The 22,598-nt window shown below is 37.8% G+C and overlaps 2 protein-coding genes across 3 annotated transcripts in view; both read left to right on the top strand.

Moving 5' to 3' along the window:
* Positions 1-50: 50 nt before the first annotated feature.
* LOC110957469 (high affinity immunoglobulin epsilon receptor subunit gamma-like) lies at positions 51-1,881 on the top strand. 2 transcript variants are annotated; one of them, XM_051953430.1, is made up of 5 exons: positions 51-347; positions 470-561; positions 936-974; positions 1,345-1,459; positions 1,608-1,881. In XM_051953430.1, the coding sequence occupies exons 1-5, from the start codon at positions 332-334 to the stop codon at positions 1,628-1,630; spliced, it is 285 nt and encodes a 94-aa protein (XP_051809390.1). In that variant the 5' UTR covers positions 51-331; the 3' UTR covers positions 1,631-1,881. The 2 variants fall into 2 exon arrangements, with proteins under 2 accessions (XP_051809390.1, XP_022059208.1); XM_022203516.2 differs by having other exon boundaries at positions 185-347; positions 1,345-1,374.
* A 5,997-nt stretch (positions 1,882-7,878) lies between these two features.
* LOC110957470 (nectin-4-like) overlaps positions 7,879-22,598 on the top strand; it is a 35,846-nt gene continuing 21,126 nt past the window's right edge. The window contains exons 1-3 of the mRNA XM_022203517.2: positions 7,879-8,285; positions 16,760-16,960; positions 20,924-21,091. Of these exons, the coding sequence (XP_022059209.2) occupies positions 8,234-8,285; positions 16,760-16,960; positions 20,924-21,091 (421 nt within the window). The 5' untranslated portion in view covers positions 7,879-8,233. The remainder of the gene's footprint in view (positions 8,286-16,759; positions 16,961-20,923; positions 21,092-22,598) is intronic.

Here is a 22,598-nt window from a genome sequence, read left to right as displayed (position 1 = left end):
GATTCTATCTATTTTGATATTTTGTGGTTTTGCTGCTCAAAACTTCCTCTTCTAAATGTTGCCTTTGAAATACAATGTAGGTGGATTTGAGCAACTTTACAGCAAAGAGAAAGAGGATTGTTTTTCTCAAGAGCTTTAAGAGGAACTGCTGAGAAGGGAGGATGGCAGTGTGGTAGGCGTGTGGTTTTCACAGCTTCAAAACGGACAGAGAGCCGCCGGCTTCCTGCTTGAGCAGCTTCACCTCGGAGGACATTTTCGCCGACTGAAGAGCAACAAAGCAGATCGTATCATCTTCAGCCCACCCGGTAAAACGCATATTCTCATCTCTCTGATGACCAGATACGCTGGTGAGGATTGAAACTTTCTTGCCTGCTTTGAACGTTTAAGCTTCAGCGTCTGAAGGTCTCGATAATTGTGTTTGAGGCGACGATGGTCAGTGGTGAAGATGATGTGACTTTTGTGTGTACAGATTTCCTGGGAAACATGAACCTTTGCTATATCCTGGATGGGATTCTCATCCTGTACGGCATCATTCTCACCGTCCTCTACTGCAGACTGAGGGTAAGATGCACCATGGTGAATGCTAATAACTGTCTTTTATGCTTGTGTGAGTGTCTAAAAAGTGACAAAAACAGAATTAAAAGCGATATTTTTCAACTTTTGTCTATAATTGCTTCATATTTTTGGTTTGAAAAGTTAAAAATTTTAAATTTCATTATAAATGATGCATAAATTCGTTTAGATTACAAAAAATATCCTTGTTCCTTTTTGCTGCGTCAGTCACCTTTTTCCAAAATGTCCCACTTATAGAAGCAAACTTCATATTTCCTTGAATATTTCATCACTTTTTACCCCCTTTGTGTCTAATTTACGCCTTGTGATAAATAATATGTGAATCATTCAATCATGTGAGTTCTCTGCTTCATTTTCCACAGATGCAACCGTCCAACTACGCACTTGCAAACCGCCCCGAGGTAAAAATTAAAATAAGTGTTATATGTTTGAATAAAACACATTCAAGAGACTTATTAAGGGAAATTCTTTGCCTTGTCAAACGCTGCAGTTCTGCTTTAAAGAAAACCACATTCTATCATTTCCTGAAAGCTCGAGTTGACCACCGACCTACATTATTTTACATTTCGCATTCACAGTTTCCATCAGTGTCGCTTCACACCCTAAGCTGCAATTTTTTTTTTCATGTGAGATAAATTTTTAAAAGCCCAGATAAGATCATCTGCTCGTGTTTGTCCTCCGGAACTCAAAGGAGGATGTTGATATCTTATCTATTTACAAAAAATAGTTTGTTCAAGAGCTCTTCATGATGTGTTTGTTTCCATCCCACAGAAGCAACCCGCTGATGGAGGCATCTATGCGGTGAGACTTCTCATTCTAATGCTTAAAAAGACTTTTAAAAAGGCACATGAGGGACATAAAGTGACAGCTTTTCGCTCAGCGGATGGTAAAGGACTTTTTTTTTTTTTTTAAGGCTGTCACAAAATCACACTTAGACTCAGTGCAGGAAATGATCGTCACGTTGTTTTCTTGAACTTCTCACACCAGGTCTTGTTGCTCGTCGGTATATTTTCACTGTGTTTTGTGTCCTGCAGGGTTTGACCTCCCACAGCACTGACACCTACGAGACCATCAGAATGGACAAGAAGCCCATCATCTGACGCAGAAAACATCTGGTGCAATGAGGACGCACAAAAACATTGTAGAAGCTTTGTGTTATGTTGTGTTGACTTATGGCAGATATTTTTCTATCTTTTCTTTGTAAAAAAAATTTTTTTAACTCCTATCTCTTATGTTGTGCATGCATGAAATGTTAAAATACTAAATTAATATTTAACAGTTTTACTAATAAAGCCTGTATCAGTCAGATGTCGCTGCTCGTTGTTGTTCTGTTCAGAGCTGGTTTTACTCAAGTTTCTGAGAAAACAGAAGTTTAAGTGTATTTTTTTGTCTCTGTTCGTGGGTTCCCTTTTTTCAGCCTCAAATTAAGCAGTAGTTTTACTTCACATAAGGCAAGGCAAGTTTAGCACAATTCATGCACGAGGCAATTCCAAGTGCTTTATAATGACAAAGTAATTAATTACAGACATAATTTAAGCAATAGAATCTACATGAAGTCTTATGATCATAAAAATAAAGAAATTAAAACTAAGAGTAACAGTGCAGTGCTGGTATTAAGACAGTCATTAATCAGAGGCAACAATAAGTAAATGAGTCTTTAAGCTAGATTTAAAGGAGCTGAGAGTTTCAGCAGACCTGCAGTTTTCTGGAAGTTTGTTCCAGATGTGTGGAGCACAAAAACTGAAAGCTAACCTGGCAATAGCCAGATTAATAATTGTGTAGTACTTGATAGTACTACACAATATCAATCTGGGACCGCTCCATGTAAATCCGTTCGGAGGAAAGAGGCACGGATTGGACAATGCAACAGTACGTCCCGCCTCTGACAGGTTTGTTTTTAGCCAATCGCGGGATCTTCACAACGATTAAACTCTTACCAAAACCCGTAGGTAAAAAAGCACAAACATATTTACCATCCAGAAATGCGCAAAGCGCCTCTCGTTGTTCTTCCTTCAAAGAAGCGATACGAGATTCAGCTAAAACTGACTTAATAGCAGCATCTACACGATCGTTGTCCTCCGTTGCCATGTTTGTTTTGATCTACTGGTGCTTGGTGTCGTCTTCACACCCGGATATCCCACCCCACACACGAATACTGCTGTGTGATTGGCCCGAACCAACTTGGCTCTGTACGAACAGTGAATGCGGGAGCGGGGCAAGATGGTTTCTTGAGAGATTTGTGAACTCACAAATATCACGAGAAATCAACTTGCTGGCAAGGTTAACTGAAAGCTGCTTCTCCATTTTTGGTTCTGACTCTGGGAACAGCGAACAGGTAGCCTAGCCACGCTATACCCATGTTTCTGACGGCACAAGGGTCTAGGGAAGCTCGACAGGGAGGGAGGCGGGCTAAAAGGTTGTCTATCAAATCCCTCTGCAGCAATTGGGTAGGTATACTACCAATCAACGCAACGAATAAGCTGACGTAGTTCCGAGAGCACCGGCGGATTGTGGCTAAGTCCCATTAGCTTCCCAACCAGCGGAGCCAACTGGTATATTAAGGATTTGCCATATCCCGTCGGCATAAGTCCAAACACGTCTTTCTTCTCAATGAAACACTTCAGTGCCGTCCTTTGTTTATCTTTCAAGTTAAATTTTAGCTTCAAATCTTTAAGGGCTGTGGCTAAAGCCGAGTCGAAAGATAACTGTTTATTGTACGCTGGTTGTTTCTGTCAGAATCGTCACGCCTCTGTCGTCACTTCGTTACGCCCGCCTTCTGACTCTACACTTCATGGTGATTGGTCCGGCCAGTTTTAGGAGAATCCAGCCTTGAGCCTTATGGAGGGTAACTAGACCCATCCTGGCAGAGAATTAAATTTGTTGCCGTGGGTTGTCTAGCGCGGCTAGGCTAGCGAACAGGCTTATATCAGCAGATAGTTCATGTGGTAAAAAGAGGTCACTGATTTAGAAACTAACAAAAGTATTTTAAAGTCTGTCCTCCGAGAGGCTGGAAGCCAGTGTAAAGACCCCAAAACTGCAGTGATATGATCGATTTTACTAGTCTTAGTGAGGACTCTGGCAGCAGTGTACCTGTAAAGATAGTGTTACACAAACAGATGTTAGTCTCACAAAGACAGCTGCAAACAATGATCATTTCCACTTATTTTTATCAGCAGATTGGTGTTTTGGTGTCAGAAAATGTTTCCTAAAACTCCAGATAATGTGTTGAAGTTCCTTTTTCTAAATGTAACAGGTGAAAAGCCAAAATAAATTCAGTTCATGATGACATAAAGTAGATTTCTCACAACTAAAAAGCTGCAACCACATTTTTTTTTTTATTATTTTAAAATTGTCAAAATAGTTGTCACTTAATTTTTGGCTCATCAGCTAATAATAGTTGACTAATCATTTTAGCTCAACTTGATTTTTTTTTCTGTGTCAGTCAATGGCTTTAGGGTTTCAAACATGTCGCTGAATGCCATGAACTAAACTCAGTTTTCAGAGAATTTAACACTTTTCCAGAACTTTAAGCAACTTCTTGGCATTTTTATTTGCTCCTATGACCTTTAATCTAATTGTTGATCAATTTCTCACTGCAACATTTATGGCACCTTTATGGAAACAGCTCATCTATGACAAGGAGGACGAGCAGTTAAAAAAACTCCCATTCATATAAAAAGAAATGAGTTAATAATTGGAATAGTTAAATGTCTTTCTGGAGTCAACATGTGCAACACTCACAACCAGTAGTGGAAGAAAAACACAACTCTGTATACTTTATATATAATTATAGTAGTTAAATGTAATTTAAATTCTTGTATTTTAGTTCCATACTTTCCTCCGGTTTGCTCTTTAAAAATGCTACCTGCAATTCGGCTGAAACCTCTCACTTTTTGTCACATTTGAGTCATTCATGTTTCATTTGGGTCAAGGAATGCTGAGTTTGAACAATTGAATTTTCATGCTTTTTAAATGAGACATATAGAATAATGAGATTTTGACGAAAGATGAACATTTTAAGTTTCGATTTGCTTAATTTTCCTGATGTTACCATAGATCACACTTCCCTTCTTTTCCTGTTCTGATAAATGGTTTATTTATGGTAATTTTAAAAATAGAAAACATGTCTCTTTAACCTGATGCCTGGTTTTGAGGTTCAGAAGGCTGATCTAGTTTCAGTTTTAATTTGAAATACTAACATTTTTTTAAATTATTATTTTATTAACATTTATTTAACCAGAAGAAATTCCTTTGAGAAAGACAACCTCTTTTGCAAGGGAGTCCTTGCCAAGATACAAAACACAGTTACGAAAACTACACAGTTAAAACATAATTAAAACATGAGCAAAAAACAAACATAAAAATTAAAGTTACAAGCAATTTAAGAATAAAACAAGTGCATGTTGTGACGTCGGTCTCAAGAACTCGCAGTTTGGATTTAAATCCAACTGCTGAATGAGATTAATTAAGATTGAGACTTGCAATAAAATAACCAGAACTGGAACGTTTAATTTATTAAAGTTTAATTAATTCTGTTAAGACTTTTGGAATTTGTTAAAGAAAAATATATTTTTATTTTTATTTTTTTTAAAGTTTTGGCATGCTTCATTTTTAGAAAAAATTGTAGTTGTGAATTATCCTAAATGTCCAAAAATATTAAGTAAACAGGCATGTGTCATACATCAGACTAGTTTAATTCAACCATTCACCCATTTGTATTTGATTTCTGGGCTTCATCATTTGTCAGATCTCAAAACAGTTCAATAACTATTTCTGTCAACATTTTTATTTCTGTTATTTACTTTATAGTAAAAAGTATGCACAACTGTGACAGAAAAATCCTCCTACATCCTCTAGTCCAGCGGTGTAAAACTCATTTTAGTTCAGGGCCACATTCAGCCCAATTTGATGTCAGGTGACCAGTAAAATCACAGCACAGTAATCTATAAATAACAACAGATTTTTCCTTTGTTTTAGTGCAAAAAAAGTACATTCTGAAAATGTTCACATTTAAGGAATTACCTTTTTACAAAACATTATGAACAAACTGAAATTTCTTAAGAATAATAAGTTAAATTTCAACAATATTATGCCTCAATCCATCATTTACACATTACAACTTACAGATCACAGTGTGTCCACAAAGCACAAAGCATTTAGTCACAGGTATCCGGAACTGAACAATCTAGTATTTTACTTTAGGATCAAAATGACAAAAGTCATACAAAAAAGACAAAAAACAACCAAAACAAGATAAAATATTACAAAAATAAGACACAAAAGGACAAAAGAACAATGAGCAATGTAGTATTTTACTTTATGATCAAAACAACTTTTCATGATCAGGAAATTATTTTAAATTCATAGTTTTGCGCATTTACAATTTGCAATTTATGTCTTCTCTGCAATTTTTACACTTTAGAAAGTCGTCAGTGTTTGACACCCTCCTCGAAACAAACATTAGTAAAGCAAGAGTTCAGTCTGAGCATGCAGACAGTGAATGCAACACCTCAGAGACTATAACAGCCAGCAGAAGGAGCAGCAGAGGGCAACAATACACTGTTATTTATATAGAAACATAACTGGAACTGTATTCAAAACAGCCTCAGTGCTCCGCAGCTCTGACTGTTTTCCCTCAGGCTCTTCACCAGGAACTCACTCACACTCCAACCTTAACTCACAAATGTTGCATAATACCTGCTTTATCTTGAGAGATGAAAGCAGCTGTTAAACGCTGCTCATCCTCACAGGTTTTTTATACACTTTTACACTTTTTTAGAAATGACTTTACCCCTAAGCAAGGCAAGACATGTTTTCTTTGTATTTGATACCACTCCAGTTTTAACAACAAATAATCTACATCCTCAAATGTACATGTTTTATTCAAAAGGGTGGTGATTAAATACAATGTTGGTGTAATTCAGATTGAATGGGTGGACGAAAAGGCCTCCTTAAATTCATCTGACATTTATCTGAAACAACAGCAGGCTGAACTCTCTGGAAAACACTCAGGCTGGGATAAACAGAATAAGTTCGCACTTCTATTGAAATCGTGCTGTGTTCAAGTCCTCCTAGGAAATTCAAGTCTTATGTTGGAGAACATGTGGAAATGAAATTCAATTCTGGGAAAAATGAATGTTGTTGGGATTCTTTATTTAGTTTGCTGGATGTTTATCACCACAAACCTGCTTTAAAGCTAGAAATAACCATCAATGGTAGGAATTAATACACACAATGTCTAGCTAATACTGTTATATCACCCACAACAGTGTCGAAACAAAGAAATCACAACGCTTTTCTTATTTTTACATAACTGCTTCTCCATTGAAATTCGCACAACTTACAAAACTTAGTGTCACATTTTATATTTTGCATCACTTACATATGACTGCAACATTTCTGGAACGTTTAAGGGAGATCATCTTGTATTTAGAATGTTTTTAGCATGAGTTTAAAGAAATTTAAAATCTGTGTAACTCAGTCTGAAAGCAAAATGTGAAATAAATTCTCACAATAAATTCCTAAATATATATATATAAAAAATAAAAGAAAAAAAGGAATCGTTCAGTACTCATACAATGGTGGAAAAATCAATATTTGAATTTGAGAGTAAGTGTTAAAATGCTCTTTGGAGCAAATCTGCAAATCTGTTTTCTGCATTGTGCTGCCAAATAACCTTCACTTTCATTTCAATTTATTTAATTCTAAGTTGCATTTTTCTCTCCTATTCTTAATGCTGTGTGTGTTTGCATATTGGAAAACTGTGTTGTGTTTAAGTACACATAATTTTGTAAGAGTGTAAAAGTGTATGAAGTTGAGTTGTGTATTATTTCAAGCAGAAAGTAATACAGATTTTCCAATTTCAGCTTTTCCAATGTGAAGATTTGCTGATTTTCTTTATTTTTAACATTATAAACTGCATATATTTGGGTTCTGCAATGTTGTTTGGACAAAACAAGATATTTTAGCAAAGCTCTATAAAACTGTGATGCATTTTTTTTTACAGGTGTTTTTGATATTTGCAAGAAAAAGCCTCATGTATAGCTAAACAATCAATTTGCTTTTTGCTAGAAGTTAAATATAATAAAATATTCTTGTTAAATTGCTTGCAACACATTGTTTAGTGCATTTTGTTAATTTTTTTGGACACAATTTTGTCACATTTTAATCCTGTTCAGATGCAACTTAATAAATTCCAGCACGTACGACTCTTCCATATCACCTGAACGCAGCATCACACGTAGGCGGGGCCTGCTGTGAAGTGGGCGGGGCCTGTGCAGACAGGTGTAGCGACTCAGACCTGCGGTTTTACAGCGGTGCGTGACAATCGAGCAGGTTTCTGTTTGTGCAACACAAACTTTATTTTTGTTCCATCGGCTCGAATATCAGTGACACTGTTTCTGTTTACCTGAGATGAAGATTGCAGCTTTTGCACAATAATATTCTGCTTTTATCAGCGGATAAAGAAGGCAGAAGAGATTTATTTTTGAAACTTTTTATATGATCTGAGGAGGAAACACTCGCTGCACCTGCTACTGCTGCTGACTTACTGATCTCAGTACAGATGTTGAGAATGAAAATCCTGTAACACGATATATATCTTTTTTTTTCTTTTTACAACAGCTCCAGACAAATTTTTTTTTTTTTTTTTGGACTAAACATGGAGTCAAAAAGGCGACAGGAGAAGATTCTGGCTCTGATTTTTCTACTTGGTGAGTTTTTTGCTGCAGTATTTTACAAGACAATTGCCAGTGTTTTATACAAGCACTGTGAAAATCCTGTTATTTTCCATTTTCTGGGTTTCTTTCAACTGTGCTGATCCAGAAATGGAGTCTTTTGGCTCATAAAACTGTGTAAAGTGGGAAAATACACTTGTTTGTTTCTTGTAGTTCAAAGATAGTGACTGCAATATTCCTAAATTGGATGATGCAGTTACTAATAGTAATCCAAATATTCAAATAAGCACATGGAGTGCAGCAAAAGTCTCCTTTCCTACCTTTTAAAGTAAACAGTCATGTTTATTCTAAGAATTCTGCCACGTTATAAACTCTCAGTGAGTAAGAAAAAACTTCTGTATAGGTTTGTCATGCTTTAAAAACGCGCTTCTCAGGACAAAGGCAGATCAATTTGAATTTATTTTCTATTTTTTGTCATTCTGGTGTGTACACGCTCTAAAGTTGCCTACAGGACCATAAGTTCACATACTTTTGCTGTTTTTCAAGGTCTGTCAGCTCCAGTTAAGCAGAATTAGGCAATTATTTTGACCAATATTGCAAAATGACTGGCAGTCTTAGTGGGACTGATCTTTTTGCAGTACTTTTCCATTGAAAAATAAATAAAAAATGGTGATATAATCTTCTCTTGTGTCAGTAGAATATGATTAGTAGGCTCTCTGCAACACCACCATGCTTTTATTTATAATGATATGTTGGGATGCATTTTGCTTTTATCTAAAAATTGCAGCAGGCTAGAATGCAATTTTACTTGTTTTTTAATTAATTGCTCTACTCTATACAGCATACAACTGTATTTTGAGATAAATGTTTCCCAACTTCTTGTGTCAGGACCCCACCAGTGTACCATAATCATGTTCATCATCAATCATTTCTTTCCATTCCAATACACCAATTTTTCATTGTAGGTCACGTTTCTTTTAAATTTCTTCCCATTTTCTGGCTCATTTTAAATATTAAATTGTTTTCCTGTTCTTTCTCAGTGAAAAAACACATTTTTAAATCTCTATTCTTACAGTTTTCCTTCTAATATTCACCTTTTTCAACAAAATAAGTGGCAAATTTCCTTCTCCAGAACAAACAGGAGAGCGGTGTGTTGCTTTAACAGGTGACATCTCGTAAAAACATTCAGCCTGTCACAAGCTGTTGCAAGCAGCTAAATAAGGGAATTACAAGCCAAGAGACAAAAGTTTGTTTTGGACCACGACATTTTGAGGGAGACTCCGTCTTGTTTCAGCAACCTGTGTTGATCCACGTCCAGAAACAAATGGTTTTTCCCAGTTTCCTTGAACAGGGATCTGACCTCCGCCCGTTCAGACACACTGTGTGACTGTGATATGGGTTTTATCAAGATCTCACTAATGCTCTGAGTGGGGTGGGGTGGGGGTGGGGGGGATCTCTGCAGACGTAAAGTAGAAGAGCAGCTCCTGAAACAAGCCTTTAACATTTGAGTTTCCACAGATTTTGACACCTGTCTGCACGAATCCCTGCAGGTGTGTAGACGGAGGCAGCAGAACAGAATGTGGCCCGGTCACATTTTTACCCCTCATGAAACAGAACTTATTGCCCAACCCGCCTCCTTCTCCTTCCTGTTAATTCAGATGAAGCTTTTATTTCCTCCTCCTGTGGTGGTTGAAGTGGCTGAACTGTGTGCGACTCCCATTAAAGCTTCAAAAGCACATAACAGACTGTGTTATTTTTCACCTGCAAGCTGAGGTGTGATAAAATCGTGAGTGAACAGGAACAGGAAAAGCTTGTAGTGCAGCTTTATGAGCTCGTGTTTGTCTGGAGAGTGTTTCTGTCTGTTTGACGTTTGTCTCTTTTGACTCATGCTCTCACCTCGGCCTCCATACCTTCCTCTAAAGTCAGTCTTTCTCTAAAGTCAACCCCTAAATTAGGTCACCAGCACTGTAGTTACCGTCAGTCTGCATGAAGACTCTTTGTGTCCTTTGCCACTGCAGCAGGATGTGTGGGAGTCCCATATCAGCCGCTTTGTAATCATTAATTGTGCTCATGAATCAGTAACTGCAGAAGAAGAAAAAAGCGTGTTCTCCCCAGAAATCAAAGTGCAAATGTTTGGCTTTTCCTGTCTGAGCTGTTGATGAGCTGAGTTTTTGTGTTTGAACTGCAAAAAAGTATACAAAGTGATTCAAAGTTCCTATTCCTACCACTTAATTAACTGCATAGATTAAAAAAAACACATCTAACTGTCTGAATTAGATGAACCTTTAAGTTGCAGGCATTGTTTTTAATGAATTTTAAAAAGCTGAGCTTTTGTGTTAGAGCCGCAAATAACATCTAAAAAGTATTTTAAAGGCCCTATTCCTACCACTTAATTAACTGCATAGATTAAAAAACAGCTAATTTGCTTATTTAGATGAACCTTTAAGTTGCAAACACTGTTTTTGATGAGTTTAAAAAGCTGAGTTTTAGTGTTAGAGCTGCAAAAAACATCTAAAAAGTAATTTAAAGGCCCTATTTCTACCACTTAATTAACTACATTGATGAAAAAAGAACTAACTTTTGGATTTAAATTCACCTTTAAGTTGCAAACAATGTTTTTGATGAATTTAAAAAGCTAAGTTTTTGTGTTTGAGCTGCAAAAAACATCTAAAAAGTGGTTCAAAGCTCCTATTCCTACCACTGAACTGCATAGATGGAAAAAAAAGAGCTGTTTCTGATTTATGGAGAATAATGTTTTCAGGTAGCCAAACACCTTACTAAGACACTTTATGTTGGTTTTTCCTTTTAGTTTAAAACTGAATTTGAGTCGAAAGAGGGGTCACGTGACGCGGTGGCTGAAGATAGCTGCCTGAGCGGGAGCTCCAACTAGCATCACCGAATATCCTCTATAATCATTTTTAACTGTAGTTATAGAATCGTGTCTTGCCCATAGTAACGTTCTTAATTAATTGGAATGGCAAAGCATCCAAAAAGTGGGGACATCAAGAAGCATTTGAGGTCTCAAAACCCACAGGATGATGGCAACAGCAATGTGCTAGAGGGCTCTGAGTCTCCACAGGTGGGACAGGATACTGCTAACATATTTACCGCGCTGGAAAGAAATACCCAGCTATTTGGCCGGTCGAAGAAATTCACAAACCACAATCCTTTTTGAGGGTAAACTTTCTGCATTAATTACGCGCATTGTGGAGGTTGAAAAGAGAGTGGAGTGGCTGGAGGATGCAGATAAAAAGATGAGAGCATTGCTGGAAGCTAACCTGCTAGCCACCGAAGTGGAGATGGAGGGCTGGAGAAGGTCATGACCTCTTTAGTGCATGAAGATCAGGTGGGCTTTATTTGCAAACGTAATTCGGCAGATATCATAAGCCGGTTTATCAATATTATGTGGGCACTTTCAAATTCTAATTCGCCAGTTGCTGCTGTTTCACTTGATGCCAAAAAAGCCTTTGATAGAATGAAATGGGGCGATTTATTTAGGACCTTAGAAGTATATGGTTTTGGAGAAACTTTTATTAAGTGGATTTCTCTATTATATAAGCGGCCAGAAGCAGTAGTATCCTCATATTTTAAGTTGGGGAGGGGCAATTTCATTGTACTCTTGCAATGACAATAAAGCTTCTTATCTTATAGCATCTGACTAACATCATTTTCATTTCATCAAACCATTCAGTGAGCCCTCATGCCCAGTAGATGGGGGCATCCTGGAAAAAAACTGCTCACATCAGGCCGGAAATAGTTTTGTTGTTCAATATATGCCATCTTTGTACTGAGTTGCGTAGACAGTTCCCTCTTAAAGGAACTAAACCAAACAGAGAATATAGGGAAACGTAGGGATCAGAGTATTCAGAATTTTCCTTTAATTTGTCATCTTTCCCTGAACATATCCAGAGAGGTGACAAATTAAAGGAAAACCTTGAAAGCTGCTGGTGAGGACATTTTGTTGCCATGATTTGGTTCCACCTGTCCTTTTAGAGGGAACTATCAATGCAAATGAATGCAAAGTTGGCATATATATAGTTTAACAAAACCATTTCTACCCTCAAACTGTGATCTCTTCACTGGACAGATTACGGTTTTCAGATTTTCCTTTATTTTGTCACCTGTCTGTATATACTGTATATGTGCCTCAGGCGATGGAGATTTATTCAGCCACCATACAAACCAAAAGACAAGCAAACAATCAAACAAAAGAAAACAAAGATTCAACAAACCATGACGTACCAAGATAGGGGAATACTAAATACAAAATGAAACTAAATGAATCAAACTATGTGTCAAGAGGTGGCGTGAAACCACATACAGCAAGATCCACTGAAGAGAAATGAAACAGAATGGATAGAAAATGCAAAATATGTGAGTTTTTCCAACAAAACAGGCAAACAAAGAATGGAGAAGCTAAAAAACACAAATGTATGTGTCAGAAGTCTACAGAAGGCAACAACCTCTAATTTTAGATATATTTGACAGACTTTAAGCACAGCCAGAAGGAAAGCCATTACTAGAACTTGGTTAAAACTAGAAAAACCTATAATAGGTCACTGGATTGATGTTATTTCTGATAACTTCTAGATGGAAAAATTACTTTTATCGTCAGAATGCAACTGGACAAGGTTCTGAAACAATGGGAACGCAAGAATGTCTACATTAAAACTGTTTAATGTGAATTTTCTGTCTGGCTCATACTAGCACCCTAAGCCTAGTTTTCCCTTTTTTACACTTATTTAAAATTTTTATTATTTCTTTTAGTTAAAATTGTATGTTGCAAAAGTTCATTTAACTTTGTGCCTTATATAAAAATGTCAAAATCAAAAATATGTACTTGAAGGCAATTATAATTGAGTGCAACTGCTATTAAGAAGGAACTTTCCATTCCAGCAATACTCAGTTAACCATTTGCTAATTCACAATGAAAATCTCTTGGATTTCTTCTGTTTATTTATATAGTACATCTCCAATAATCTCCCTTTAGCTGTTAATCAGTCAATTTAAAAAAATAATTTCAACAAAATATGAGTTATAGACCTTTTGATATTTGTTCATTTTGTTTGCTAAATATAATTATCTCATTGATAACTGGCCTCGTGTCACTGTCATTGTGCAGAAGTGGCCTCAGGGTAAAGTATCTCCTCTACTGTATCACAGTAGCTCGTCTGTTCACAAACAGGAAAACATTTCTGCTTTCAAAGACAGACTTAATGGGCATAAAAGCTCCATTGTTTGGGTTTTTAGCAACATCGCCTCAGAGCATGAAGATCCAGGTATTTGAATCCACCCTCCTTTCTTTATGCACATTTTCATGTCGTCAACAGACGAGCAGGTTCGGTGAAGTGTAGGTGTGAGTGTGAGTGTGTTTTCTGTCAAGATACAAACCTGTATGGGCTACACCCGACCTCATGTCTCGTGCATTATAGGATAATGTCAAACCCTTATTATGAACATATAGAGTGTCTGCAGCTGTAATCTGGAAGGAATCGCACTGTAAAACCGTACAGAAAAAATAGAGCTACAACTAACTTTTAGTAGACCTTTTACTTTATTAAAAAACTTTTTATCTATGAAATGTCAGAAAATGCACTCTAAAAGATAATGTTTCGGGCCTGACAATGTCAGTCTTTTTGAGTTTAACCAACAAGTTATATTGAGTTAGAAGGATTAGCTTTCCTTTACAATATTTTCCTAAACAAATATTTTTAACCAGCTGAAATTGACTGAACATGTTAAAATCAGGACGGTGACTTGAGATCCTGTACTTAAAGTGAAGAGAAAAATTAAGTTATCAAGTCGATTTCATTAAGTTAAACTTACCCTGAATTTAGCTTTGAATAAACTGATGCTGGGCTGCGCAGTGGGTAGTGGTTAGCACTAGCCTTGCAGCAAGAAGATCACCCGTTCAAATCACGGGGTGGGCCTGGGATCTTTTTTTACTTTTTACATGTTCTCCCTGTGCATGCGTGAGTTTTCTTCGGGTACTCCGGCTTCCTCCCACAGTCCAAAAATATGCTGAGGTTAATTGATGACTCTAAATTGTCCGTAGATGTGAGTGTGATTGTTCGTCTGTATATCAGGGTTCTCGCCAGTGCATTTCGTAACGGCCCATTATGCTGTCTTAACGGCCCGTTACGCTGTCGTACCGGGCCGTTACGCTGTCAGTTTAAAAGATTACGCTGTGATTAGGGCAGCTACGCTGTTATTTTGACAGATACCATGTGCGTTTGTTTTTATCGATTGGGTGCCTATCTAGGTTAATTTATGTCTCCCCACCTCAGCCGTACTTTCCTGTCGATTGACCCATTCCCGTCTAAAATTAAGAGTTGCTTCCAATCTCGGGGTTACAATTAGCATGTCTGGGTTGTTTCCGTGATGCCATGTATGGTGAATAGTAACCTAAATCACGAGCATTTGGAGCATCTGCGTGACGCTCATTGGCTGACATCTGGGCCGGCCGCTCGCGAGATTTAATGAAGGCTATTGCGCACGCGCGTGGGCATGTGGGAGGACCTGCCGTTACGCTGTAAAAAAATCCTGGTGAGAACCCTGTGTATGTAGCCCTGCGACAGACTGGCGACCTGTCCAGGGTGTCCCCTGCCTTCGCCCGAGTCAGCTGGGATAGGCTCCAGCACCCCCCGTGACCCTAGTGAGGATAAAGCGGTGTATAAAGAATGGATGAATGGATAAACTAACGCTGGTGCTGCGGTTAGCGCCATCGATTGCAGCTAGAAGATCCCCAGTTTGCGTCACAGCCTTCCTGGCATCTTTCTGCATGGAGATTGCATGTTATCCCTCTGCAGCGTGGGCTCTCCAGTTTCCTCCCACAGTCCAAAAACTTGTTGAGGTTAATTGGTGATTCTAAATTGTCTGTAGGTGTGAATATGAATGTGCTTGTTTATGTGACCCTGTTATAGACTGGTGACCTGTCCAAGTGAGCCCTACTTCCGCCCAGGAAGTAGGGTTAGACTCCAGTCCCAGTCAGCTGGGATAGACTCCAGTCCCCCAACAAGCCTACAGAGGGATAAGCAGTGTATAGATAATGGATGTATGGATATATAAACTAACGCTGAAGTTTGAGTTCAAATGTTGATGTAATTACCAACATTATTATGCCAACCAAAACCCATTTGAGTGAGAAAATTAGATTTTATCGTTATGTATTTTATCTTGCCTTTAATTAAAGTGGTGGTAACAGGTGTCTGGAATTACTTTTTAGAATGTGGTGGAAAATGGTTCCCCTGATGTCTTTGTTCGTTTTATCTGGCTAATAGTGCAAAACCAGAATTTACAACATTTAAAAAGAAATAAGGGATGACGATAACAAACTGACTGTCAGTGTCAGCCATTTTGATCCAGACATAAATATCTATTGGTGGGATTACTGTGATTAAGACAAAAGACACTGGTGATCTCCTCATTTCTTTGAGCATCACCACCAGCAGATTTATGGTTTTTAGTAAAATGACCGCAATGTCTAGCCTAGCCAGCTCTGAAGACACAAGGGTCTAGTTACCCATGGCAGGGAGGGAGGCGGGCTAAAAGGTTGTCTTTCAAATCACTTTGCAGCAATTGGGTAGGTATACAACCAATCAGCGCAACGAATAGGCTGACGTAGTTCCTAGAGTGCCGGAAATCAGAGGATACGGTAGTTCGGTGAAGCCTTATTTATACAGTCAATGGGTGAAGCTCAAGTATATTACAGACATGTTAACAGAAAGATGATTCAGAGTCGGTGCTAATGGAGCTCAACGACTGTTGTACTTTTTGTTGTCGACCCTGGCAGAGAATTAAATTCAATGCCGTGAGTTGTCTAGCGTGGCTAGGCTAGTTGTTTCCGGTTGTTTCTGTCAGAATCGTCGCGGCTCTGTCGTCATTTAGTTACGCCCGCCTTCTGACTCTACACTTCATGGTGATTCGTCCGGCCAGTTTTAGGAGCATCCAACCTCGAGGCTTATGGAGGGTAACTAGACCCACCCTGGCAGAGAATTAAATTCGTTGACGTGGGTTGTCTAGCGCGGCTAGGCTACGCAATGTCCACATCATGGCACTTTTTTTTATTAGACTTACTGTGTTCGGGAAAAAAATTATGGTTGAGTTGTAGCTGAAAATTTTGAAGAAATTCTGACCAGATTTTCTCACTTTTGCTGAAATTTGAATACCAGTTTAAAGGGACAAAATGTAATTTCACATTGACATCGCCATCGCCAAAGCAGAAAGATAATAGTTTAATTTGACGCAGGGCTTTACTTCAACTACAAATGAAAATGTCTACAGTGTACTGAATGAACATGATTTGGTCTACAAAATGTCAAAAATAATGGCAATTACCACACAATAAATCATTGTGTGTTCAGAGTTTCTGGATTTTCTGACTACCGGTTAAGAAAACCTAAACTACTCGATAAATAACTGAAATTTAGTTGTCCTAGTTTAGTTACACAACACTCACAACATTTATTTCCTTATCTGTCTTTGATGCCATCTTCTCGGTTTCTCCTCAGTTTTGTCTGTTCAGGGCGACTTTGTGGAGCCTCCTGAGCCTGACACCTCGCAGGTTTCCCTGGCAGAGAGTCAGACCAGACTCCCCTGTCAATACCAGGTGGAGGATGACGAGAAGGTGGTTCAGGTCACCTGGTACAAGGAACTTCCAGATGGCACCAAGGACCAGATCATCACAGGTCACTTCACAGATGGCCACACAGGTAAATCAGTGAAGTGGCAGCTCTTCCCAAACTGGATTTCTGCTTTTATTGCTCTTCAACATTTAATCTTGGTCAATTTAATTTGGATTTTTTCACGAGAACAAATAAAGATATTTTTGTGGAAAAGTGGAAACAGATTTCTGCAAAGTAATGTCAACCAATTATAACACATAAAATAAGAGATAAAATCCACTCTCTTAAAGTCAGTATTTAGCAGATGCACCTTTTGCCGCAGTTACAGCATTAGCCTGTATTGATAGATCTCAATCACCTTGAACATCTGGATGCTGCAATTTCCCCCCATTCTTCTCTATTAAACTGTCAGGTTAAATAGGTATGGTGAGTGAACAGATCTTTTCAAGTCAAGCCACAATTTCTCAGTTGGATTTAGGCCTGGGCTTGACTTGGCTAATAAAGACGTTTCACCTTGTTGTCTTTAAACCGTTTTTGTGGAACTTTGTATGCTTCGGGTCGTTGTCTTGCTGGAAAACAGATCTTCTCACAAGTCAGAGTTCTTCTGCAGACTGCATCAGGATTTCAAGACACTATGTTACATTAATTTTACAATTTCGCTTTACAAACCATCCAGAGTCTGCTGCTGAGAAACATTCCTACATCATGATGCTGCCACCACCATGCTTCACAGTGGTGGTGGTGTGTTTGTAATGATGTGCAGTGTTTGATGTTCTCCAATCATAGCGTCTAGTTTGCTCGCTAAAAGTCTCACTTTTAGTGTCATCAGACCAAAGAACCTTCTTCCAGTTGACTTCAGACTCTCCCACATGCCTTCTGGTGAACTCAAATGAAGATTTGATGAGCTTTTCTCAACAGCATCCTTTTCTTCTTCACTTTCCTATAAAGACTGGTGAAGAAAAAGCAACAGTTGTTGTAGCGCAGCCTCTCCCATTTCAGCTGCTGAAGATTTGAACTCTTTCAGAGGATTCGCAGGTGTCTCAGTGGCCTCCCTCATTACTCTCTTTCATGCAGAGTCACTCGGTTTTGAGGACAACCTGCTCGAGATAGATTTACACATCTTCCATATTCCTTCTATTTCCTGATGATGCATTTAACTGTAGTGAAAGGGGCTTGGGAGTTTCTGATTTAAACATTTTAATAATCTTTTCAGAGAGTTGCTTTGTGTGTTTTATGTCTTCATGATGTCGTTATATACAGTAGTACTGATTCACCAGTGACTGGACCTTCCAGATACAGGTGTCTTTATACTACAGTTACTTGTGACACTTTGACTACACTTACATGATCTCTGTTTTACTAACTGTGTAACTTCTAGCATGTGTGTTGAATTATGTGAGTTACTTTACAGGGGGCAAATACTTACGCTTTTAAAAAAAATCAGCTATTTGATATTTTTAAGTACTGTAACTGACATTACTTTGTAGAAATCTGTTTTCATTTTGATGTTAAGAGTCTTTTTGAGTAAATTCTTCTCCAAAAGGCCAAATTAAATTGACCATGATTCAATTTAAGAAAGCAATAAAACTTCCAAGAGGGATGGAGTATATACTTTGTAAAAGCACCTGACATTTAAAGTCAGGTGAAGTGTTGATTCTTCCAGCAGTTACTACAGTAACAATTGCTGCACACTCTTTGGATATGATACCGAATGCAAGCATTCATTTTCAAGCGCAAAATAGCCATCTGCTGCATCCTTGGGTTGCATAGATACTCATCAGGCTTTTGTTTAGGAACTGCGCTTCAAGCACTAAAAATAATATCAGCCTCATGACCAGTCAATAATACAGTATTCTGCTGCTCATGTTAGTGCTCATGTTAGACATGTTAGTGTCTAAAAAGAGACATTCAGAGCAGATTCAACATTGATGGTGTTGTTGCTGCATTTTTGGTAATAGGCTTGAAAGATGGTGTGGAGGTCCAATATCACCCAGTTTTGAACTAGAAATCAATGTTGAAAACCTGATTGGTGCTTACTGGGATAACTAATGTCTGATTTAAATGAAAGTGCTCCTTTAAATGTACTTGCGTAGAAGCGAAACTCATTTAAATAGTATGTTAAATGAGTAATTATGACTTCAAATGCCAATCAAATGCCTGCACTCTTATTATATAATATGATTACAACCACAGTAAACTGCATAGCAATTCAAAATATGCATTAATAGCTGCTTAATTAGAATAAACTATGCACTCAAAAAATGCATGCAATCTAAAGCCTATTGAAGCACATATTTCTGGTATTTTTCTGGAGGTGTTTCTGTGAAAAAAAGCTTTAGTAAGTGACTGATGAAATATTTATTGTAAGGTCAATGCTGTGTGTTGTCATGTGCACTTCTGACCTGATTGAACTTCTCAAAAGCAGATATTTTGACGTGTGTAATGAGGAAACAAAGAGGTTTGCTCAGAACATTATCCAAGTCTGCATTTATTTTAGCTGTTCCCATTTCAGGAACATAATAAGTGCTTCATGCACACTTACAATGATCTTATGAATATTACACAGACTACAGCTCAGACATGTAGGTTGCTGCTCAGGAGATTAAAGAAATGTGTGTGATGTGCCGAGGCTGACAGTTCAGAGAAGCTGACGTTTGAACTTTTTTTTTAGTTTATTGCACCTCTAATTGTATTTTTTAGGAGCAAAACTTATTCTCAAGAGCATCACATAGTGTAATACCTGTTTGTAATTGACTGGCTGCTGCAGTCAGTGTATGTATAGTACTGCTTCATGAATAGTTGGGGGATGTTCTGTAACTGTAACTCAGAGTAAAGCTACACATATTTTAAACAGCATAACAAAACCAAATCACACAGCAGTTATTGCATTCATAATAACAAATCTGCCTTGGCTTTTATTTCACAGATTCTGTCTGATTCATCAATTAGATACAACAGTTTTAGTTCCTTCTTTGAAAACTCACATGAGAGAACTGACTTCTTTGACAGCAACTTTATTTATCTTGGATTGGGATGTAAATTCAGAACATATTTTCAAAAGAGAAAATTAAACCAAATTATTATTTTTGTACTAGTCTGTAAATTGGCAGACTACTGTACTTGCTGGGAAATGATATGATCTTGTACACCAGGATGGAAATTAAGTCATGCATTGCATGACATGTGGTTAAGATGAAATGCCAAAAAATAACAAGAAAATGAAAAACTAAACCAAAATGAACTTGAACTTTAGCCAATCAGTTTCTTATTTATCCATGACAATAGCCAGTAGCTTAATTGATTCTGGTTCACAAAGTATTGGAAACAGAAAGTTTGCACCTGGAGGTCTAGTAAATGTTTGTTTTGCTTTGTTAAGTTTAAGCTGCATTTAAACAGAGACGTTCTGGCTGGTTAATGCTAATAGAAGTTGTTCTGTGCAGGAATACAAATGACTTCAATACAACCTAATCTTCCCCATTATAGCAATGACTTAGTGGGTGAGTTAACCTAAAGGACTGAAAGTGATTCAATGTTTTCTTATATCTGTTGTCAATTCTATTCTGAAGTTGACATGGTGCAAGAAAAACTGTCAGCTTGGCTATCAGTTGAGGTGGTGCTGTAAAGTTCCTCAATGCAGGACAATTTATCTGCAGATGACCGACCGCACAGTTAAAATATGGAAATCAGCAACTTTTACAAAAAAAGTTTAATAAACTGGGTTTTTTTTGCTTTTATTTATGTAGATTTTTATGCAAGTAATTCCAATTTTAGCCTTATACTGCTTCATATTGGTATAGTGGTTGTACTTGAGTAAATAATTTAGTTCTCCTTCACTTCTGTTTACACCACAGTGTGATTTGAACAGATATCACACCAGGAGGCTCTCATTTTGTACTTGGATTAATGCAGGTTTATATTGACAATATCTCCCCATTTATTTTCCTTTCTTGCCATTAATGCTTTTGACTATGTAGCTAAATGGATTATTTTTTGTCTGTCTGAGCTTTCTACAATCTGAAGGTGCTCAGCTGAAGTTCTTGTTTTTGCCAGAATTTGGGCGTTACTCGGGCCGGGTGAGGTTCGAGAGCAGCACCCCGACGCTGAATGCTGCTCTGCTGATCCCTAACACCGAGGAGTCGGACGAAGGCAGCTACACCTGCCAGATCACCACCTTCCCCAATGGAAACTTTGAGAGACACATCACGCTCACCGTCTGGAGTAAGAGTCATCCTCCTTTTCCCTTCCTTTTCTCTCCCACACACCTTCCTAATCCTGTCAGAGCTGCTGCTTGAAATCATAATCCTCTTCACAGAAAAAGAAGAGCCAGTAACCGGCAGAATTCAATAGGTTTGCCATCGTAGCCGCAAACTCTGGCTGCATATTTTAAGTTTTAATGCATGAAAAATGAATTTTTTTCCGGCAAATTATGTTTCTTGTTACTGCAAGTGAAGAATACGATCTAAAATGGCACCAAAAGCCCGAAAATCTACCTGTGCAGCAGTTAAATGGGAGCTCACCTGTAAAAACATTAGTGGGTTGATTGGTGCCCAAGCAAGACCGAAGTAGGTGTTCTGTGATAAAAGATAAACAGGTTTAACCACAGGATTTGATGAGACGTATGACAAGTCAAGTTAGGTCATGTCAGTTTTATATGTATATATCCCAAAATCACAAAAATGCATGAAAGAACCTTTCCCTTTTATCCTTAAATTCCCTTTCCAAAAAACACAACAAATGCAGAAACCTCAGGAAAAGGAAGCAAACAGAGGAGTGCAGTAAAGTTGCAGTATTAACCAGAAGGTGCAACACATGAGGAATAAGGTTTAGAGACAATATCCAAAAAAACTGAAGGGTGCCAAGCACAATCTGGAATTTCCAGATGTGTAACAGTTTGTGCGTTGCTGTAAAATGTCACCTATTTCCAGCACTGTGTGCATTTCTTTAAAAAACTCTTAAGGTGGCCCACCCTAATTCCTGAAATACATGAGACAGATTATTAACCTGTATGAAGAAACCACTTTAGCTGACATTAGAAGTCTTAAAACAAGCATAGTTTAATTGGCAACAACTTAAAGTTCTGCACCACACTGAAATTCACCTTTTCAGTGGATGAAAAGAAGGATTTTTCAGGAGATAATAGTTTATACTGTGCAGTCATTGTCAGTGGACCACCTAAAGAAGTATCTTCAACCTCTTTATCAGTTTCTTACCGGATTACCCTGAAATAACCTCAGTGGATTATTACGGGAGCTGTGGGAAGGCTGATTTTAGATGGATCCTTTAGTGTAGGAAAAGGTGGTCTACCCTAATTCTTGAAATGAACCACATTAGTTGACAAAGTCTTTAAACAAGCAAGTTTTCAATCGAGAGCTGAGTGAAAGTTTTGCACTACACTGAAATGTGTCTTTTCAAGTGACTTAAAAGAATAAATTTTGAGGAGATAATAGGTTATACATTGGAGTTGTCAGTGGAACATCTAAAGAACTATCTTCAACCTCTTCTTTATCAGTTCCTGACCAGATTATCCTGAAGTAACCTCAGTAGATCATTTTAGCAGTCGTGGGAATGCTGTTTTTGGATGATCCTGTAGTATAGAAAAAGGTAGTCTAGCTTAATTCTAGAAATAAATGAGGTAGATTATTAATCCTCATGAAGAAACGACTTTAGTCTACTGAAAACAGGCAGGTCTTCAGTGGAGACAACTTAAAATTCTTCTCAATAGTCC

This window comes from Acanthochromis polyacanthus, chromosome 9 (assembly GCF_021347895.1).
Source record: "Acanthochromis polyacanthus isolate Apoly-LR-REF ecotype Palm Island chromosome 9, KAUST_Apoly_ChrSc, whole genome shotgun sequence".
NCBI lineage: Eukaryota > Metazoa > Chordata > Actinopteri > Pomacentridae > Acanthochromis > Acanthochromis polyacanthus.
This window is presented reverse-complemented; position numbering and strand designations above follow the sequence as displayed.